The sequence below is a fragment of the Alosa alosa genome, chromosome 22 (assembly GCF_017589495.1).
Source record: "Alosa alosa isolate M-15738 ecotype Scorff River chromosome 22, AALO_Geno_1.1, whole genome shotgun sequence".
NCBI classification, from domain to species: domain Eukaryota; kingdom Metazoa; phylum Chordata; class Actinopteri; order Clupeiformes; family Clupeidae; genus Alosa; species Alosa alosa.
In genome coordinates this window covers 26,595,518-26,617,950 of record NC_063210.1, presented here as the reverse complement: position 1 = coordinate 26,617,950, position 22,433 = coordinate 26,595,518, and the positions used below count along the sequence as shown (strand labels likewise).

Genomic DNA, 22,433 nt, shown 5'->3' with positions numbered 1-22,433 from the left:
CATAGACCAAGCCACAAGGACATTTCAAAATGTAAATCACATGGGTGGTGTTGCAATTAATAAATGAGTTGATGTATTTTTTGCCTGATTGGGGATGGGAAAATTGCTTTGTGTCATAAGAGTTCGAACAATGAGTACAATGTCCACATCTGTAAAAACCCAGGGGAGGAGCCGGCAACCACGTAGGTTTTGGTGGAGGGCTCATGGTCGTGTGAACCAACCTGTCTCTAAGTGAGCGAGGACGTTTAAAAGTAATACGCGGCGGTTCTGTGCATATGTCTTTAAGAGCTGGATCGCTCTGCAAGACGTGCTAGTGTTTCTTAATGACATGCTTTACAGTATTTCTCCACCAATATGCGAGAATTCTGTGGAGAAACAGTCTTTGCTTTGAGGCATGTTTTGGTTTTAACCTGGAGGTGTGCTCGTTGCGTCAATCTGGCTCGTACATAGGCTTTCTTACAGAAGCGTGGGGTTAGTATGGGTAGTTGCTTCGCACCGTCATACGCATGCCTAGTAATGGGTTTATGGGAAGCTAAGTTCATTGATAACCCTGTGAACAACCTATTCCTCCAGGAGCTGATGACTGCACCCACCTTTATAGCCTACTGCAGGGGCTGTTCTAGGGGCGGGGTCACAGGGGCCCGGGCCCCATCTGAAATCTCATTGGCCCCTGACTGGCCCCTGTACCGTCAATCATCAATAAGTTTCAAACTTGTTGAGAACGACGATCAGAGATGCAATTCCATTCCCAAACAACTGGTGGCAGTAATGCACCTATGAAGCTTGAAAGCTGAAGCACACAGTGAACTGTAAAGGAAAGAATACATTTGGCTAACCAGAAATGTCTCTGCTAAAGTGAAGAAACGATACATTTGGCTAACGAAAGTATCAGCTAGAATTCTAACGTGAAGAACTGATAGCAGCGTTTCATCCTCCACAGAAGTTTCTTGGTGAGTCACAAATCTCTATGTTGGTTATCATCATTATGTGAAAGGGACGTTTATTTGTTGCTGTCACAATATGTTAAGTTTGTCAATTAAATTACGAAGCAGCAGCAAGCTTGTACTGAACTGTTAACTGACTTAGTCAGTGAACTGTTAACATTAACTTAACGTAAGGTTTACTTGAGTTGAGGTTTGATTGTTATTCATTGTTAGCATGCTGATAGATTTTATGTATGGAAAGGTAATGGATGAAGTGTTTGAAATGGTGTTATATGAAACGCAGAGAAATTGACATCCTGTTTGTTTGGGGTTCGAAATAATAGGCTATTACATGCGCTAGTGCGCCTTACCAAATGTAAATAACGTTCGATTTTTTTTGCTTGAGAAAAGTTTGGCAGCTGCTAACATGAACATGAGAATACATTCCTAATAGCTAACGCTACGTTTTTGTAGTTAATGTGAGCTATCATTGCAAAGTTATTAACCACTATTCTGAGTGTATTTGATTCATGGGCTTCGCATGAATTCTGTCTCAAAGTATTAGGACAAGGAGAGTTTCATTCAGTAAAATTGGTTAAATTTTCTACTCTATTCACTCAAGTTTTATATGATTTAAAAAATAATAATAACTGGTTTTACAGTTGCCAGACGACATGCTGAATACAAGCATGGATTTTGTGACACGCATTTGTGTTTCATGTACAGACTGGGATGGCGCAGGAGCTGGTGACTTCAACCACCAGTCACCAAGCATAGCTGCTCCTAATGGTATGACGCTATTTCCTATTGCCACTACAGTGAGCATATTTTGTCATTCATTTTAGAAGCGCCAGGTTGACAGTGAGTTATGAAAGTTAATAACAATTAAGTTACTCAAACTTGTTTCATTTTCTTCTCTCCAGACATTTCCCATTCTAGAGCAGATGGTTCTGTGCAACCTCTCCTAAACTGGTATTCCGCAAGATGCAGCACTGAAATAGGAAGAGGCCACTCAATGACTTCTGATACAAAGACTTCAAATGGTAGGAATATTAAAGTGTTTAGTGTTTTGCTACCGCTTCCGTAATTTTTTCGCTTTCAAATGACCCATCATCTTCAAAGCAGAATCAGGCTTTTCTAACTGGAAGCAAGACGGTGGCTTCAAAGACCATTCCAAATCAGACCATTGTAAAAATAGTTTAAAAAAATTGTGTAAATATGATGTAGTTGTTGCTCACATGCTGTGTGTGTGTGTGTGTACTGTGCATGTGTGTGTGTGTGTGTGTGTTTGTTTTAATGTACACAAACTGAACTTGTTTAATTGAACGAAAAATGTGTGTATGATGATGTATGATTTCTGTTTAAAATATCAATGTATTTCCACTGAAGTGTCTATTATATTTTAGTTTTATATTGTGTTTTCAATGCACATTATAAATAAATGGGAAAATTGTTAAGAATTGTATTGGCTTTTTTGTTTTTTGCCATTTAGCATTCAAGTATTTGAACAAGGTAACACTGGTGAAATGTATGCACCTTACTGCTGTGGTGTAGTCTAGTTAGCTGTAGTGGGTATACTGTGATCAACCCCAAATATTAATACCTATCCTTGTCTGTTTTAAGTGGGTATACTGAGATGGTGATGCTTTTTAAATGGGTATACCAGAGACTTTCTAATGAGGAGACACAGCACTCAAAAAATCCTCCATAGAAATGCATGGGGCTAGTTTGTAACGCCGTTGTCTACACATATCACACCCCTTCCTCGGCAAAACGTCGGCATGTGAATACATTGAGCCAATCATGTGGTGTGATGTGAATACATTGAGCCAATCATATGGTGTGTTGTGAACTCGCCGCTGGAGCAAGATTGGTGTCGTGAAGCCTTGCGCACACGCATTTATGCCGAATAGGATGCCCGATGAGTGCCCAAAAAGCGTTGCAATATGGCCGTTGAGTGGAGGGACTTGCCTAAAAGGACTTTGGGTATACTTCGTATAGTCCTGCATATCACATAGACTACGTGCCTCTGCCTTACTGAACAAGGGATTTTCTGTGTATGGATGTTGACCGGTTCTTGGCCCCTCAGTGTATGATGTGGCCCCTGTCTCAGAAAAATCCTAGAACCGCCACTGGCCTACTGACATAGCCAGTGATGTCAGGGTATAATTTGGATGTCATTGCCCATGTCATTGCCCACTTCATGTTCATATTGGTCATGTTCGTATTGACCTGTTTAGAACTGGATGGAAGAGCTGGAACTCCTCCATCTCATTCTTCATGAGGACCACACTGAAGGGGATTCTACAGAGCTGAAGAGTGCAAGTGAAAAAATCAGTGCTGTTTATGGAGCAGATGGAACTAAGAAACCCCTAGAGGAACTGCAATCAGACAATAACTTCTCAGCACTGATCCCAGAGTTTCTGTCTTCAACAAAGAAAATTGAGTCTCATCAAACAGTGAGTGTCCCAGCAGAAAATAATCCGTTTGTATTTTTGTAACATCTTCATAACTGTTATAACTGTTATTTATAAGGCATTTAAGTGCAGTGTTTAACATGAATATATGAACAACAGGCCAAAGATCTTGAGCAAGCAATCCGAAGTTATGTAAAATCAGGCCAGCTAAACTCCAAAGAGCGATTCTACTGGCCTCTCATGAAGTCTGTGACTATCAAGCTGCCTGGTTGTAACGACATCCTAAAAAATCTGGTCTTGATGGTTCTCCCAGGAACTGGAGACATTGATATGAGCAGACGACATATGTGGAAAAAGGTGACACATATAACACAACCAGTGACAGCGCTGTTCTTGGTTTAATTTGTTTTCATCAGGGCCCGAGCACCGACGGTCGCACCAAAGAGCGAAGCTCTATTGTTTTTGTAATGATGATTCTTCTTCTTCTTCACTATTTTTGGGACATGACTTTGTCTTTTCTGAGGTGGAATTTTGGTACAGACATCAGTCATAGCGCCAGCTACTCAGTTACAGTGGCCCACAGACTCCATAGCGCCCCCCTTATGTCATTGAGCTTCGTGGTCGACACGTAGTTTCAGCAACACACACCGAATGTGGTAGATGTGTGGTGGTCCCAAAGACGAACAACTTTTGTATGTACATTGCATTAGCCACGCTCAACAGGAGGTAAGGTAATAAGGATTTTGTGCGTTTGGACACATGGTCAATTTTAACGTACTCCTCCTAGACCAGGGGTGTCCAAACTTTTTGACTCAAGGGCCACATTGGGTTTTGAAAATTGGCCGGCGGGCCACACAACAAAAAAATAACATATATATAACATTTTGTATCATTTAAATGACAAGTAATTTTGTTGTAGAAAACTAATGTCTTAAGAAATACTGTTCATTTGATATTTTTTAAGTGCACTGTCACTTTAAGACTCTTTTGCCAGCTCCACTAGCCTATGGCTAGTGCTGTGCCTATGGCTGTGCCCTCTCACAGTTTATAAATGGTCAATAGTGGGAACTACTGTTGCCATCACAATTTCCTTTTAAAAGTTTCTTATAAAAAGGAGATATCAATTATCAACAATGACAAGCCAGCTGGAACCTGCGGCTCTCTCCCTCTTGTGCACGCTAATGCCTTCCCAATTAAATGTAGCATAACTTAGATCTGCTGTAATGGTGTAATGGTAATGGTGTTATATCGAGATACTATGCCCATATGGGGTGGGTGTATAGTATCTCGATATAATGGTGTTATATCGAGATACTATACACCCAGGGGCCGTATTCACGAAAAAAAGATAAATCTTAAGTAGATTCCTAAGAAAAAAAATAAGAAGTCCTTAAGAATATTCTTAAATCCTATTCACCAATATTTTATTAAGAACTGTCGTATTTCTTAGGAACTTCTTTGTTTTCTCACTTTAGAACTTCTTAGATAAGAAAGGCCTGCATCCTTCATCAACAGTGTTAACGTTACCTAGGCCTATACCTAGTTTAAAACGATGAAACCACGTTTCAATGACACACACACCATTCAGTGCCATTCATAGACTGTATAAAGTGCCATTTGAATCTGACTAGCGAGTTATCTGCTACAAACGTAACGTTAGTTTTGTTTACAAGTGGCAACCGTTGCTAAGGGGGAAAAGCCATGCCTTCAACAGCACTCGTGTTCTTATGTTTGAAACGGTAGGCTAGGTTTCTATTATCTAGATCTAGGTATTTCTAGGTTGAAATGTGCAGTTTTTACTAGAAAATATGGTCATTTCCATGGACGTTGTGTTTAAGAAATGAAACATGTTCTAAACGCTGACGTTGATGTGCGTCACATGCTGCCAAGAACCCTTTGGTTATGCCAGTTTTCAGGTTAGAGGGCTTACCGAAAACAATAGCAGTAAGCTAAAATTAGCAATAAATGGTAACCTTATATATTGTTAGTACACGTAATAAAGGCTAATATTTCAAACGAGCTGTCTAAAACGGTTAAATGTGTTTAGCACTATATGAATGAGGCTCAACTTCACACTAACATTTTTAAGACCGTTGCAGGGTTGTCTTAGCCTAGAAATCTAGACGCACCCTAGCGGCAGCAAATTAATTTGCTCAGCCTGTACGTCTAGTATCAAACCATAGTGATTTCTATTGGCTGACGCCGTGGACCTCATCCAATCACAGTGCTCTATTTTGTTAGAGAGTCTTAAGGCGGGCTTAACAGGATAACGACAGTCCTGCGATGGTGAACAACAAGGAAGGTGGCTATGACGAACGAAGAGCGGTTGTTTGAATCGGCGTTGGCGTCAACTTTGGAGAAGTTGGACTTGTGCTTTTCTTTGAAAGTTGAGCAACACAATGCACTTAAGTCATTCCTTTCGAAGAAGGATGTATTTGCCGGTTTGCCGACCGGATACGGATATGGTCGTAGCGCTGGCCTATTGCATGCCTAGGCAGTTTGAAAGACAATTCTCTGCCCGCCCCTTGGATTAAGCGAGGTGCATGGTTTGATGCCAGACTATACATTTCAATGATATAGGATGGCCCGCCAGGCTAGGGTTGTCTTAAAGTTACGAGGAAAATTGAGAAGAAATGTAAGAACTTTGTTTTCAAGAATCTCATTTGTTCTTAAGTGTTTTTGTTAGGAAACATCTTAAGAAGAAAGTTAAGAAAAATCATAAGAATGTTATTCATGAATATCAAATCTTCTTAAATTTGTTCTTAACAAGAAGAAAGCACGACTTAAGAAGTATTTTTGTCTTAAGAAAGCTTTGTGAATACGGCCCCAGGTTCGGTTTATCAACGAGTATTGACTTTAGAACGTCTTTGTCAGAAGACGTGGCTATCAACAAGGAGTCTTCACGTTCAAATGTCAACAAACAGATTAAAATAATGCAACTGCAACACAGTTGTCAGCCTCTTCATAATAATTAAAGATAATTAAAAATAATTGTTATTAAATTAATTTCGTTTCAAATAATAATTTCATAAAGGAATTAACTATTAAAAATAAAATAAAAAGATAAATGCCTTAAGGGCAACACAGGTATGCTTCGAGTTGTTGGTGGTGGTAATTAAACATGAATGGGGCCACATTTATGCATGGGAAATGTTGATTTTGTTAACAAACAACTGAAAACGTTCCATAGGGGACCTTTAAATTTCTCATGAACCCGTGATCGGATAGATATGCCACGAATGTGAGATGAAAGAGGAGACACAGAGCTATGATTTGATACATAGTAAATCCTTTTGGGTTATAAAACAGATGAAGTGACAGCAAAATAATAACTTCATATAGCTCGACTACCCCACATTTTTGTGTGTTTTTGTGGCAAAGCATGTTCATAATCCAACGCTATCATGTGTTTCTCTATGGCAAAACATGTTCATAATCCGATTTTGAGATCCTAGCAAATTCCTTCATGGTATCCAATTCAAGACTGACATTGCATCCAAATTTGTTCGACAAAGAAACACTTTTTTGCCATTACTTTGTTCATTGCAATGCAGTAAAAAGTTGTTGTAGAGAATCATCATGAGTTCACACACAGGCTAACATGCAAACTCGGGTCAAGTCAAGTCAGATCAGTTCGTGTCACAGATATAGAGCACAGAACGGTCATTTTTCATCACTAAATAAAAAAAGGCATTTTATTTTTGTAAGGCGCACACCACATATGACTGTAAATTGCTCAGCCCCAAAATCCCCCTCCACCATGGTTCTTATATTGCCAGATTTATGTTTTCATACATGAAAGTCATGTCCAGCTGGCAGATTGCTGTGGTGAGATACATTTCAAAATGTAAGAATTGTATAATACGTGTTTTGTCTTTGTATTATTTAAAAATCAAAATCAAATCAATGCAAGTATTAAAGGCGAACTATGCAGGTTTTTTAGCTTAATTTACCTTAACTTAACAGCTTCAAAGTCATTGGAATGGTTATATGACTTTTGGTTATATGACTTTTAGACTTTTGTGAGTGAAAAAAACACTTTTTTGGGCCGACGGAGCGAACGGCCTCAGTGTCAGGAAGTATAACGAGTGTAACAAATTGTTTTACTGCATTCAAATACACATACACGCCAGGCACAGGCTAGAAAAAGGTAGCGATGGAGTTTCTCAGACATTCGTCATGACAGAGCCAGCGAAAAGAAGCAAAAACTGAGAAAATAGCGAAGAAATGAACAAAACTGCATAGTTTCTCAACTTGAAAATCAAATCATTCAAATCAAATGCAAGTATTAATACATGAAATTGTGGCAGATCTGGGTAGCCTAGATTGTGCTGAAAAAACAATATATGGGTAATTTCACAATCAGGGTGTTCGCTTGACATTTTTCAGAAACAGGCCCTAAATATGTCACAATATTCCACTAAACCACTTCCACAACAAAGGAAAAGTATGGACAGACAATTTGACCAAATCAGACCATTTTGTAACATCTTACAAATGCAATGTGAAAAAAGTTTATTGAACACATAAATAGTGAGTGTTGTAAGTAAAGGTAAAAATTCCATCCAACAGAAATTTGACATTAGTCTTAGAAAGAGCTCAACAGACTGACCTCATTTGGCAGAGGGTATACCTTTGTTATACTTCATACCAAGCAACAACTTCCCAACAACATGCCCAGAACCAATTTGAACATCAGAAGCATGTAAGCATGTATGTATTCACCACCAGCGTTTTACGTCAAACGCTGTCCACTGCAGCACATGAGAATATGCAATACGAATTCAACATATATGTAGCCAAATGTTCTTTTTCTTACATTACATCGATGGTGATACTATAAGGAACAATAATAAACCATACAACGAGTTTGAATCAATATTTAACCTCATACTAATGGAAATAAATTACCTTTGTTTCTGATGTCCACTCCAACACATTTCAAGTGTAATGTTTAGGATTATGGTAAACCATATTTTTCAGAATGAAGTCATCTTGTTTAATGCCATCATGCAGTTAACAGGCATATTTTACCAGGTGGTGCTATAGACTAGGCTTTCTCCTTCCGTCAAACAAAAAAATTGTCAGGCCAATCAACAACGAGAGGGTATGACAAAATCAAAACTGACTGTGTTAAATGGTAGAATAGAAGCAATGGTTGCAAAACGGCAAACATCACTAATTGTAGTTGGAAAAGTGCAGAGATATATTTAGTATAAGTATATATACTCTTTTGATCCCGTGAGGGAAATTTGGTCTCCCAATCCGTGAATTAGTGAAACACACTCAGCACACAGTGAACACACAGTGAGGTGAAGCACACACTAATCCCAGCGCAGTGAGCTGCCTGCAACAACAGCGGCGCTCAGGAAGCAGTGAGGGGTTAGGTGCCTTGCTCAAGGGCACTTCAGCCATGCCTACTGGTCGGGGATTGAACCGGCAACCCTCCGGTAACAAGTCCGAAGCGCTAACCAGTAGGCCACGGCTGCCCCACGTTTTTACACCAAAAGTAAGCTCACATACATTGTTTCCTGACTGCCTATTCTGTTAATAGTTTGCAAAGTTTAGGTGACTGATCAATGTGATTGACCAACGATTTCAAAATTAATGATATTTCTACACCTGTCACCATGCTAGCAGTGTAAAGGATTCCCAATCGTGAGTGACCTGACTATTCACTCACAAATGAGTTTCCAGGCAACCTATATACCCCTCAAAAGATTAGAATAAACAGTCATGTTTTCATATCATAAGACCCTTATCTCTGCCCCTTTTAGTCATTTGGAGGGATTTCTCTTCTTTAGATTCCATACATACACTGCCCTGTCTGCTTTGACCATGGGATTTTGTCATGGAATTCACAGGTAATTTTAGTTTTGATTGATTCCTGAGTTGAACCTGACACTTTCAGGATTTTTAGTCAATGTAAAGGCTCACCTGAAACCCATTTGATTCTATTTACCACCTTTTACCGCAGGGGGTGAAGCAGTTGATTGAAATTACAACTGTGATTACAAATGCAATTAAAATAGCATAATTATGCACCTGTGAAAACATGCACCTAATTTTACCCTAATACCCTAAAAGCACTATCTGTTTAAAAGAATGGGCCAAAATCACACCAGAATATTGTGACTGATTCGTTTTGTCATATAGGAAATGCCTTTTAGCTGTCATTACGAATAAAGGCTTTCCCACAAAGTATTTAAGAAATTTCAGCAGGCGTGTTCAATACTTTTTTCCTGTGTCATTCCACTTTATTACTCATAACTCTACCTATGGACTTTAATGTTTGGATTTTTTATATGGGTGGATTATCTGAGTTAATACTATGTCTGGTGAAAATTTCATGCAAATAGCCTCATTGAAAGTATACTTACTCATTGAACATGTTGACATGTTCAATACTTATTTTCCCCGCTGTATATTGAATGTGTAAAACCCAAAAATGTACATTTTTAGATGGTTTAAATTTTGACCCTTTTGAAACAAAGCGCACACCCTGAAATTACCCATATAGGATGTGTAAATGGCACTTACAATGACCAGAATAAATGCTTCTAACTAAAGGTAGTGAGAATGCCCTTAAAATAGTCTAGGGTTCATAGGGTTAACTGATTGATCTGAAACTTTACAAAAATATTGGATATCAAGATTGTGATAATATTCACATGTAATTCACATGCCTAGCATAGCGCCACCATCTGGCCAAGTAGGAAATGGGCCACTAATGTTCAATGCTTTATGGATTGATCTGAAACTTTACAAAATATTGAATATCATGACTGTGATGATATTCACATGTGTAATTCACATGTCTAACATAGCGCCATCATTTGGCAAGAGAAGGAATGTTTTTTTCACTTCTCACAATCTGATTCATCAGATTAATCAGTCATCAATTAGTTAATATAAATCTGATGATATCCACATACACAAACTGCCAAACTGGTCTAATGCCAGCAGCTGACCAAACAGGAAGTGTGCCAGACATTGACAACACCTTGGTTAATTGGTTGGAAACTTTAAAAAATATTGGATATTATTAGTATGATGATATTCACATGCCTAATTAATGTGTGTGATATAGCGCCACCAATTGGCAATAGAAGGGTTTTGTTTTATTGGATATTGACATGATCCATTAGATTAATTCAGTTTAGGCGCATGTCAATTTACTAGTGTCCTGACTTCACACATCTACACTAGAACACACACACACACACACACACACAGAACTACTCACACACTTACAGAATCTGACACACAAAAAAAGGCATTGTTATTAACATGACCAGTCAAAAAACACGAGTCTCACTACACACCATACACAGGCCCTCCGAGTTGGTAGGCTGAAAGCAGTTTTTTAGGATAACTAGTCAACTGTTATCTGCATTGCACAGCATGACACAAAATGTATGTCATAAGCGAATAGCTTGGAAGCGTATCATTGTACCCTGCTTATTTTTGGTGTAGTGCCACCTAGTGACTACCATCGGTGTAAACAACATCACACCCAACAGGAAGTGAGCAAGTGCTTCCGCTGTAGAAAACATGCAAAAAAAAAAAAAAAAAATAGCGCACACATCAGATATGTACATTTGACAAATTCACCAGCTGTCAGTGCTTTGTTGGATTTCAAAATGTCACAGGTCGCGGACCGCAGGTGCTCGGGCCCACCATTGCCGCTTGCGGCTCTGTATATATATTTTTTTTTTTTTTGTTTGTATGTTTTTTTTGCAATTACTAAGATACAAAAACACATTTAAAAAAAATGACATGTAAACTGACATGTTTACAGACATGTGAACTGACATTTAAAATGTAAGGCACTTACATTGATGTACTTATAGTGCCTGAGAGAGTGTTCCACTGTATGGATCATAAGTGACATCAATCGAGCTGCTTCTGATGAGAATGCTTGGGAGATTCTCACTGCCAGCATCGAAGAATTGGTACATGGTGGTGAATGCAACAACATCGCCTACATCTGCACAAAGACCGATGCTTCCATATACCCAGAAGAATACATGAGGTGATTTTTTTTGTTTTGTTTTACTTTGTTGTCAAGCTCCACAAAACTGTAGTTACTGAAATTACAGCATGGTGTAATCAACACTAACAAAATGGTAAATTCTTGGTGGAGCCATATATTGGATGAGCTTGACAACACAGTTACTGAAATAACAGTATGCTATTGGATAGAACAGATAACAAAACGGTAAATTTACATTAGTAAATTGATTGATAACCACTTGTGTTCTGTGGTGTTCTGACCACCAGCACTAAGTGCCTGAGAGGTTAGTTTTACATGACATTGCGTTATTGAACCCCCTCATCTCTTCATTCAGTAACAAGAATTTGACAGACGAAGACCTGGGAATCACAGAAGCACAGGTACTATATAATCTGACTACATGGTGTTTGAAACACTGGCCAGTTCGCTAAATCTCAGATTACATATTTTATATCCCTACCAGCAGGAAGAAGACTATGAGAAGATCAAGACTAATAAATGCATAGTGCATAGAAATGGGCTGACTAAGGAACGAATAAGACATGATTTTTTTAAACATAAAGAAGTACAGGTATTCATTTCTATATTCTACTTCTACTTTTCTTCCTCTAAAAAATGTTGTGTTAACTTTTAGCACTTTTTCGGTCTCAGGATTATTTCAGCAATGAGGACTTTGAGGTTTTCACTGTCAGTTCGTGGGAATTTAAGAAGCAAGACATTCTATCTAAAGATCTCACAGGTACGTTAAGATGTGATTACCTACTGAAATTCCATTCACAGTCCTGTTGTGTGTCCTTTCGAAATCCCAAAACAGTTTGTTTACTTGCAGCCCTTCTACGCCTGTTTTCTTTAGAAGTCCCAGCTTTAATGGAACGACTAAGAAATCTCAATGCCAGTTTCCCTGAAAAGAGAGAAGAGGACTATATTAAGGAAGCTCTGGGGGTTCTGTCCTTGATCCAGGGCTCAAACTGTGACAGCCACACCAATGTTAAATTTGTAAGTTTATATTAGTCTTGCAGCAGTGTGTCTTGGATTATAAACAGGATAGCTTATATGTGTATCTGTTGTTTTCAGTCTAAGATGAAAGACAAGGCATGTTCGAGAGTGAAGAAGCAACTGGAAGACCAGCTGGATAAGTTGAATCGTTCACTGCAGGATAAGTACAATGATCTGCGTCACTGTCTCTCTCAGGGGGCAAAGGAGGCTGAGCAGAAGTGTCTCCAAATAGCTGAGAGTGAAGTGATAAATCCAGTATGTTAATTAACCATTAAGTGTACAACAGTCATAGACTATAAAGGCCAATGCCCACTGGCGGCATCTGACGCGCATCAAGTGACGCCAAAGTTTAGAACTCCATTACTTTTAAGGTAGCATAACCCACTGGCGGTGCCTGACGCATGTTGATGCCAAAGTTTATATAAGTGTGCTATCTCTTGAGCGTCAAATCCATAGACGTGAATGCCGCCACCAATGGCCGTTGGCCTTAAGATGTTGAATTCAATATTGATATTAGAAAACACTAATGACATGAATGCTCATTATGCTATGATGACTTTCATGGTTGTAACACTGTAATACTGACATGTAGAAGTAGCAACTAGCAGGATGGGTGAATATCACAACTTACTCAAACTGCTGCACTGACTGTCTGATTCCAGCCACTCCAAACAGCACAGGGGTACCATCGCACTTTGAGAGCTTTGTGTCAGAAAGGAGGAGTGACAAAGTCAAATACCAAGAAGATCACAGATCTGAATGGTGTGCTGATTTCACCCATGCGACAACTGGTGGACAAGGCATTTAAAGATCTGTTTGAGTAAGTTGTGTTTTACCTAAAGCTTTGATTGAAATTATATATATCCCTACCATTAATAATATGGTTCTGTCTCCAGGAGGAGAAGCTCCAGAAGATTAAAGTCTGTCGCTGGAATACTTGAGAACTTCAACTTTACTAGTGGAATTGCTAATGACTTCAGATTTCCTCTATCTTTGATTTTGAATTTTCTTGAGACTCAGGTGAGTCCAAATGTCCAACACAGTACCCAAACCCTCTCATTCCAAACGTGTTGACTGGAACTCAAGTAAGAGTTAAGGTTACAGATGCAAATTTGTTTCTGAAGGTATTTACTTCCACCATTTAGCAAAACAAGCTAAAGACAACACTAGAAGAGGACATCAGACAGATGAAAAAGGAAATCTACAACTGCCTCAAAGACACCATAGAATTAGAGATGCGGCCAGTGTACAAAAGTAAGTTGAATCCATGGATTAGAGATGCGCCCAGTGTACAAAAGTAAGTTGAATCCATGGATTAGAGATGCGCCCAGTGTACAAAAGTAAATTGAATCCTTGGATTAGAGATGCGCCCAGTGGACAAAAGTAAATTGAATCCTTGTATTAGAGATGCACCCAGTGTACACAAGTAAGTTGAATCCATGGATTAGAGATGCGCCCAGTAAGTTGAATCCATGGATTGCACATATTAAAGGTTCAGATTGTACAGAGAGGTAGCTCACCCCTACTTGCAGTATTCACAGAGAAATTCCACAAGGGTTTTCGTTTTTGTTTGGGGGACAGGCTGCCCCATCTTTGTTTGTTTCCAGTTTTCGGAGCCTGGGCTGCCTACAGGAATGCCTACTCATGGAATGGCCAGCTAGCAGTCATGAGGAGATGATTGCTGATTGTGACAAAAAAAATTAAGGACTTGAAACTGCGTAAAATCTCAGATCTCACCTTGAAGAAAGGTTACAAGCAATGATTTGATGCATCATGAGAACAATGTTGTCAGATGTGTGGGTAAACAATGTCAGATGTGTGGGTCATATCTCTGTAAAACTCTTCCATCTTCAGAGGGGGGATCTGAAACTGGAAAAGGAACCTTTAAAATAATGCAGGCTGTCCTGAGAAAAGGCATTGAGGAGCACAAGACCTCCATGTTCAACCGAGCCACTGAGAAGTCACTGGATAAGTTTAATGACATGAAGGTAAGTCTTAAAGGTGAACTCCAGCACGTTGGAACTTAAAAGGCCATATTTAACCCTATAGCCATCTGAAACACCTGGTCAGAGATGCAACGTTTAAGGTGTGTCCAGTCCACATTTGCTCATTTAACGGCGTGATTTTGTGATCAGATGTCGGGCGCATTGTTCAAAAGGGTTCTTATGTTTCTTAATCAGACTTGGGTGTGTTTTGTGCGTAACATCCTTTAAAAGGGTTGTTCTAATCCAGGGGGTCAGGATTTGGAGGGTTAGCTTCAGCCAATTAGCATGGCATTTGGCCGCCGACATTTTTGAAAACATGCCGTTACATGGTTGCAACTTCCGGCACCAGTTTGTACATGCTGATTAGCTCATGCACGAGTTTAGTGTTGCACACGAGCATCCTCGCGCGTCCATGTTAGTAAAGAAGGCGACAAATAAAACGGCTGGATTAAATTACGGATATTGACTTAATGCCTTCATAGTTTATTATAGCCTACCAGGCTTTATGGTAAATAAAAGAAAAAAGTCAATATTGTCATGTTACTATTACTTACAACTGTAAAATGTTGTACATTTTAGCAGGTCCGTAGCAATGACCTAAATCCAATGATTAGCCTATTCACTGTGTCTGTAGGGCCAGTAGGGCTATGAAAACTATTTTAAAAAGGCTTTCTGTAGTTCATGACAACGCAGCGTTAGGGTCATGTAGATTAACCATCTCCCCTTGATTTAAAACGAGTTAAATGTCTATGACTTTAGTTTGCTTTCTTGCAACATTGACATGATTTAGGCTATGCATTTGATTTAAATGGTCAGGCTGTCAGTCGAGGCAAAAGCCAAATATCCAACAACCCGGTGTTGCACCAAATTCTGTGACCTGTTGAATTTTGTGACTCTAGAGGGCGCTGTTTTATTAGAGTCTATGAATGTACTGACACTGATGAGGCAATTCTGTTATGTGTATAATTCTTCTAATAAACTTTGTACATTTTTGAAACATGGAACATTGACTGGGTGTGGGTGTATTATTCTAGAGTAGAGCTAAAGCCTACCCCTCACCACTCCTGTGAACAGATGGACTTCAGCAGGACAGATCACATATTTTGATAGGCTACTGTCAAATTATGTCACTGTAACTGCAGAAAAAAAAATGCTGTGGAGGTCACTAACTGCCTCCTTAAGTTTGTATATCAGTTTGAGGTGCCAAAAAGTAAATTAACGGACAATGACAAGAAGTTTGTCAATAATGTAAATAAAGTGTTTGCTGATGTCAATGACAATGTACAACATCAGTCCATTTCTGCAGAGTTATAGTGGGGTAATAGTAAATATAGTGGGCTACTGTCAAACATAATTTGACAGTAGGCTTATCATCATATGTGACCTGTCCAGCTGAAGTCCACCTCTTCGCTGGAGTGGTGGGGTAGGCCTTAGCTGTACTCTATAGAGATAGTATAGAGAGGAAGATACACATGCAGGCCTGTGGAGTAATACACCCACACCCAGACAATGTTCCATGTTTCAAAAATGTACAAAGTTTATTAGAAGAATTATTCACATAACAGAATTGCCTCATCAGTGTGTCAGTACAGCTCAGTACATTCATAGACTCCAATAAAACAGCGCCCTCTAGAATCACAAAATTCGACAGGTCACAGAATTTGGTGCAACACCGGTCTGTCCCCTTTACTAATAGCCTAGATAGCATCAAAGGAAAGTTTCTGAAAATTACTGCAGTTACAGACTCTTGAAATGCCTGGTTGCTCGAACCAAAATACACCTGAGGGATGTATGCTGACTACGCTCTATCGGTAAGTTTAATTTGTGTTGGCTTCATTTCATCTGCCTGCAAATGTAGCAAACGCGTTTCTTACATCCCATGTCTACTTAATTATAGTGAGTTTCATTGGATAGCCTACATATTGCGCACTTAATAGCCTACAGCTAGTCCAAAGCATTTAGGGATCATTATTTGTACAGTGAATTCTTACTCAATATTGGCTCGCCGTGTTTATTATTCTCAAGGTTTAGGATTTTGAGACACGGGGCAAACGTCTACACCACCATCCCCAAAATGTTATCCCAACCAATGAAATACATTTGTGCCTATAACGAGGGTAGGTGAAGCGCGTTCCTGGACAACTTTTCCTCTGAGGGAATATCCAATCTTCATCAACGACATACCGTTGTAGCTTACATTGTCTCCGTCTGTAACGTGGAACCATATTGGCTAATTCTAGCTGGTGCTGGAAACGAACACCTATGAAACGCCATTTTCATAAAGATGGCTGCGGTCAATTTCAAACTTTTTTAGCTGAAGTAGCTAGCCTAGCATGGGCCATTGAAATGAATGGGGGCAGGACTTAGTCACTCTCTCCAGTTATATATAATACCTCCATGGTTCTAATGTTTCTTAATCAGTCTTAGGTGTGTTTTGGCCATAACATCCTTTAAACCAATGAGAATGACCCAGCAGCGTAACGTCAAACGTCTTGAACTTCCCCTTGGGGATCAATAAAGTATCTATCCATCTAACAGCGCATCCGTATTTTGACAGTCAGCGCATCTGAAGCACTAATGTTTGCTTTACTAAAACCTGTGTGTGACTAGCAAAATATAGCCTAGATTTATATAATGTATAGCACTCGCGTATTATTTGAACTCATGGGCAAACCAAACTGAAACTAACTTCACTGGGTCTCATAGGCAACAGAACAGTTATACACAGTTATTTACTTTCACTATTGACTGACGAGGGGTTACAATAGAAAACATAGTCTGAGAAAAAAAAAAAAAACTTACCCCAATAATGTCCGAATGACTGAATGATTCAGCGAAGGTAGCCACAGTAACTGGGGGCGGTTACCACGATTATGACTGTATGTATTAGGGATACCTCACTCTGTGCATAAATCACAGCCAGCCTTATCCTGGACATTGTCATTGTATGTTGTTGACAAGTGATTGTCATTGATTGATGACGTGGTGCCACAACCTTGTTGTGATGCTCTGTGTGGTTAACCGACATGTAGTTGCTTCCAGCAATTAAAAGTTTCCTTGTACACTCACGGTGTCTTCCCCTGCCGATGCCACTACAGTTACTTTACTAATATGGAGTTAAACAGGCAGAGTGGTTTCTCCATATGGCTCTTGTCCATCTTGCACAGCACTTGTAATGACATATTGAGCCTTCTGTGGCACAAAACGTAGCACTTAACAGGGCTATAGGTTGAAACGTGCCCATTAAGCGTTTACATTTGTTCCCGTTACTTCTGTACAGCAAAACCGATTCAGAGTGTGCTTATCACAGTCATACAAATATTTTTGATGTTGACAGATCCTGAGTTGAATCATTTTTGTTAACTGCTAGTGTTTTCAGCAATCATGAGTTGAATCATTTTGTCATTGCCTCAGTCAACAAAATTACATCCTTTTCATGCTTCTATATCCCCCAAGGCTCATATTGACAAAACACTAGGAAAATTAGCAGACACTGCTGAAAATGCACTCAGCCCAATGCACAGTGTGCCTCTCCCTGGTGAGTAGAAATATCAAACCAACAGCAGCATTTTGCATACAGTACAGCTCTGGAAAAAATGAAAGGCACCCTTAACAAGATTTGCTCTTGAGGGACCCCCTCTAGTTGAGAAGCGCAATCATAAACAAACTTAATGTGCTTCTTCTGTAACAAAGTACATAACATAACTCCGGTATCATATGCAGTAGAGGGAATGCACTAGTTTCCTAGTTTCCTTAGAAGTGCCGTTTGTCATGTTATGAGGTTTGGAAACGTTATTGTAAAAGCAACACCAAAGAGTTTTTTGTACCTTAAAATAATGTTCCAAAATCGTTTCAGTGGTTCGTCAACTTGTAACAGGGTGAACGGCACTTCTGCATTTGCTACGCGGCTCTCTATCGGCTATAACCACACTAAGCAAGTTTGCCAGATCGGGTAACGGATCTGTAATTCGATGGAATGAGACATAAGAAACTACACATTTGACTTGGTTCTGATATCACAATACATCATACTTTCATAAAATCATGCAACATACTGTACTCTACCTTGTCTGTGGACATTGTTATTTCCAAAGCCAGTGCTGGATAAACAAATAGCTTGCGTGCAACAGAGGAAAAGTGTGTTGGTGTTGCTTTAAGGTCAAAGAGACCACTGCACATTTTTCTGATGTCATCCTACGGTTGCTGAGTGGCATTCGAATGAGTTGACGGTCATATTCAAATTCGCAGTGGCCTCTTAATTTTGAATATGACCGTCAACTCATTCGAATGTCAACCGTAGGATGACATCAGAAAAATGGTCTCTTCATTTTTTCCAGAGCTGTAGCTTCTAATTCTACCATCAAGACAATACAACAGGCAAATGTTTCCCATACTGTACATTTTAATCACTTTGAACACAAGTACGCTTAGACAAATAAGCCAGGAACTAGAGTGTATAAAGTCCTGGTTTTCTGTAAAGTAAATCTTAATCTGTATCCTCATTTATTTTGCAGATATCACTGAGGAGGTGAACAGGATGAAAAGGATGAAAAAGCTTCACACTTGAAGGACGTATTTAAGACATTACGTTTCCAATGACAAATACTCATGCAGTATATAGTTCATCTTGTCTGATGTGTGTTGTCACGGTTTGGGGTTTGCGTTTTGGTTTGGGACTTTTAGTTTGTAGTTTGTCTTGTGTTCTCCTTACTTCCTGTCCAGTGCCATGTGGTTTATTTCGCCATGTGTCTGCTCCCTGTCTCTTGTCTCCGTCCCTCACCTGAGTACCTAATCATTTAGCCTAGTTGACTATTGTGTTCACCTGTGCCTTGTTGCCTTGCCCTGTCATCTGTGTTCTTTGATTATCTTGTTCCATGTTCACCTGTGTGTCCTTGTTTGTGTCCAGTGGTTTGTGTACCCTCATTAGTGTCCTGTGTATTTAAGATCTTGTATTTGTCTCAGTCCTTGGTTGGTCATTGTTGTACATCACGTGGGCCTCTGTTTTTCCTGTGGGCTGTAAGTAAAGCCTTGTTTGAACCAAATATTGCGCTCCTGTCCTGCATTTGGGTCCAAACATAGCTGGCATCCTGACAGAATGACCAAGCCATTCAAAGACCCAGCGGACATGTACAGTATTTAGATTTTGATTCGCATGCTCCTTGGGAGCAACCATGGGAGCTTTTTTTGGAACGACGAGTGATCGACAGTAGACGAGTTTTCAATGGAGGACGAGTGGTCCCCAGTCCCGACTCCTCGTTGCTCTCCGGCTTCAGCTCCAGTCCTGACTCCTCGTCCAGCTCTGGTTCTGAGTCCCAAGCTCCCGAGATGCCCCGTCGGTCTGCCAAGCGCCATGACCGCCCTCCCGTGCGGTTCCACTGGTCCGTCCAGTCGTCCACCTGAGCTGCCTAGCCAGAGGGCTCCTGTCCTGCATTTGGGTCCAACCTTAGCCGGCATCCTGACATGTGTTGTCAAGAACTGTGCATCGGGAAATAAATGATTCTAGTGAATCTTGAGGTTGGATATGGTAAACCTGTTAATCCAGATTAACATTGACATTTTAATGGGGTTTATGTGCTTTAATGCTTCAGCATATTTTAGATGTGATTATGCTGCAGCATATGTTAGATGTGATTATGCTGCAGCATATGTTAGATGTGATTATGCTGCAGCACATGTTAGATGTGATTATGCTGCAGCATATTTTAGATGTGATTATGCTGCAGCATATGTTAGATGTGATTATGCTGCAGCATATGTTAGATGTGATTATGCTGCAGCATATGTTAGATGTGATTATGCTGCAGCATATGTTAGATGTGATTATGCTGCAGTAGAACATTTCTAAGTGTTTCATTGTTGTATTTAAAAAGTGCTTCATATATATTAATTTTGATACAGTGTATCTTACAACTTATGTTCTCTGATCAATAATAAAACGGTAACACATTCATCTTGTCCCAACAGAGAGAAATCCACCATGAATGCAAACTTAACATAAATACAAAAAGTAAACGCAAAAGCGAATGTAATGCATACATTTTCAAAGTCACAAATGTCTGCTCAAGTAAGAGGCAAATGATAATTTAAGACATTAACACTACCACACACTGCAAAATACACCACTGGAACAAATTGATTCTACTGCAAGAGAAATGAACATGAATGCTGTTGTAACTCTGATGCTAATGTAATGTATGTATGCTACCAATGTAAATGATAAATGCCTGACTCCCTGCCCTGACTAGTGCTTATTTCTTTTATTTTATCTACCAGAGAGTAACAATAGAAAAATGTGGTGGCCGAGATGAGTATTGTCCTTGATGATGTTGGGTGGCTCTTGAGAGTGTGCGGCTGAGTGCAATGTCTGAAAGGGAGGGGAGGGGCAACCAATGACCACATGCACCAGAGACCAATGATCACATACACCACAGTGTTGGTCTTTAGTCTGATAGGGAGCGAGCTGTCCACCACCCTGATAACCTCCCATTCCTGTAATCACAGGTGATGATGTGCCCTCTAGAGCTAGAGATTAATAATGTCCCATTCCTGTAATCACAGGTGATAAGCACCATTTGGTCCTCTGGTGCCCCCTAGAGGCCTAGAGGTAGTCAAAGTCAACTCTAATGAAGTACAGATGGGGTTGTAGACACTTTCGTGGTATCTCTATAAAAGACATAAACCTTGTCAATTTGGTTTGCCAAAGTTTAACATTTAAAGGTATACTATGCAGGTTCAGGCATTTTAAAGGTATAATATGCAGGTTCAGGTATTTTTTGGCAACTGTAGAGCTCCCCCTAGAGTCGCAATATATTTATATTTAATCACCTGTTTTACTCACTTCTCGTGGCTTGTTCCCCATGTACAGAATCAACATGCTTTTGTTGTGGAGGTGAAGGATTAACAACAAGCAAAAACTCTCCAAAGAGCTATATCTACTGACAAGGTTATGTTTCACGATTCTTGCGAGATGTCTTTGGCCACTATTCTTGAAGTTGCGTGGCTGGTTCTCTATTTAGCGACTTGCTAAGACAATGCTGTATGGCTATGCTAGGTTAACAATTCCTCTATTACACCTTTGTTTACCATCAAATTGGCTTTGTAAAGGTTATTAAGGTGAAAATCTTGCATAGTGTACCTTTAAACCGATGGTACTGTATTTAGAACCATTTCACCAGCTTGTCCGTCTGATCTGGGGTGAGAAACTCTGGTCCTCTGGCAGTAAAAGAACAACACCAGAATTGTCATTTCACATTCTGAAAACAAATTGAACACAAACTGATAGAAACAGAATCTGTAAAATGATCCCTGATGACATCATTATCCCCCTTCCATTTGTTCCGTTACCTCAGGCAGATAAACAAGCACACACACACACACACACTCCCCACCCACACACATACACACACACACACACACTCTATTAAAACAATGACAGTGCTGCCAGAGGAACTTAGAAAACTGTCTAAATTGATTTAAAACTTTTTTCTTAAAGAGTTTCATGAATTTTGCCTGAATTGTTTGATCGAGAGGTGGATAATGTTTTGCTGATTTGAAGTAAGGCTTTGTGGTAAGTATGAAGGTAAAAATAGTCGGTAGTTTCAAATGTAACGTTAGTGCTTTACTGTATAACAGGAACATCTCAGGCCAAATGTAGTGCTTTACTGTAGAACAGGAACATCTCAGGCCAAATGTAGTGCTTTACTGTATAACAGGAACACCTCAGGCCAAAAGTGAAACTATATTAAGAAGTGCTGTTAACACACACACTCATACAAAAACACACAGAAACACACACGGATACACACACACACACTGATACACAAACATACACACACTCATACAAACTCATACACACACATTCATACACACTCACATTAGGGTTATAATCAGTCGAGATTACATCAAAAAGTGTGTAATAATCAGATTATAGTTAAATTGTCGAAGATTGATTACATTTTGTGTATGTGCATGATGTATCCTATATTAAAATATAAACTACAAAATACTGTAGCCATATTGTATCAAAAAATGCTGTTTTTTTGTATTTTGAAAATACTCAAAATATTTTGAGTATCTTCAAAATGGATTCACTTTG

At 39.5% G+C, this 22,433-nt stretch overlaps 1 protein-coding gene across 1 annotated transcript; it reads left to right on the top strand.

Annotated features, from left to right (window-relative positions):
• Positions 1-3,186: 3,186 nt before the first annotated feature.
• Positions 3,187-19,061, top strand: LOC125287172 (nuclear GTPase SLIP-GC-like). Its single transcript, XM_048232727.1, has 14 exons — positions 3,187-3,382; positions 3,500-3,697; positions 11,194-11,375; positions 11,692-11,737; positions 11,821-11,928; positions 12,009-12,096; positions 12,211-12,353; positions 12,432-12,608; positions 13,016-13,173; positions 13,250-13,373; positions 13,499-13,607; positions 14,208-14,341; positions 17,795-17,876; positions 18,853-19,061. Exons 2-14 carry the CDS (start codon positions 3,581-3,583, stop codon positions 18,903-18,905), a joined length of 1,521 nt encoding a protein of 506 aa, XP_048088684.1. The 5' UTR covers positions 3,187-3,382; positions 3,500-3,580; the 3' UTR covers positions 18,906-19,061.
• Positions 19,062-22,433: the final 3,372 nt, after the last annotated feature.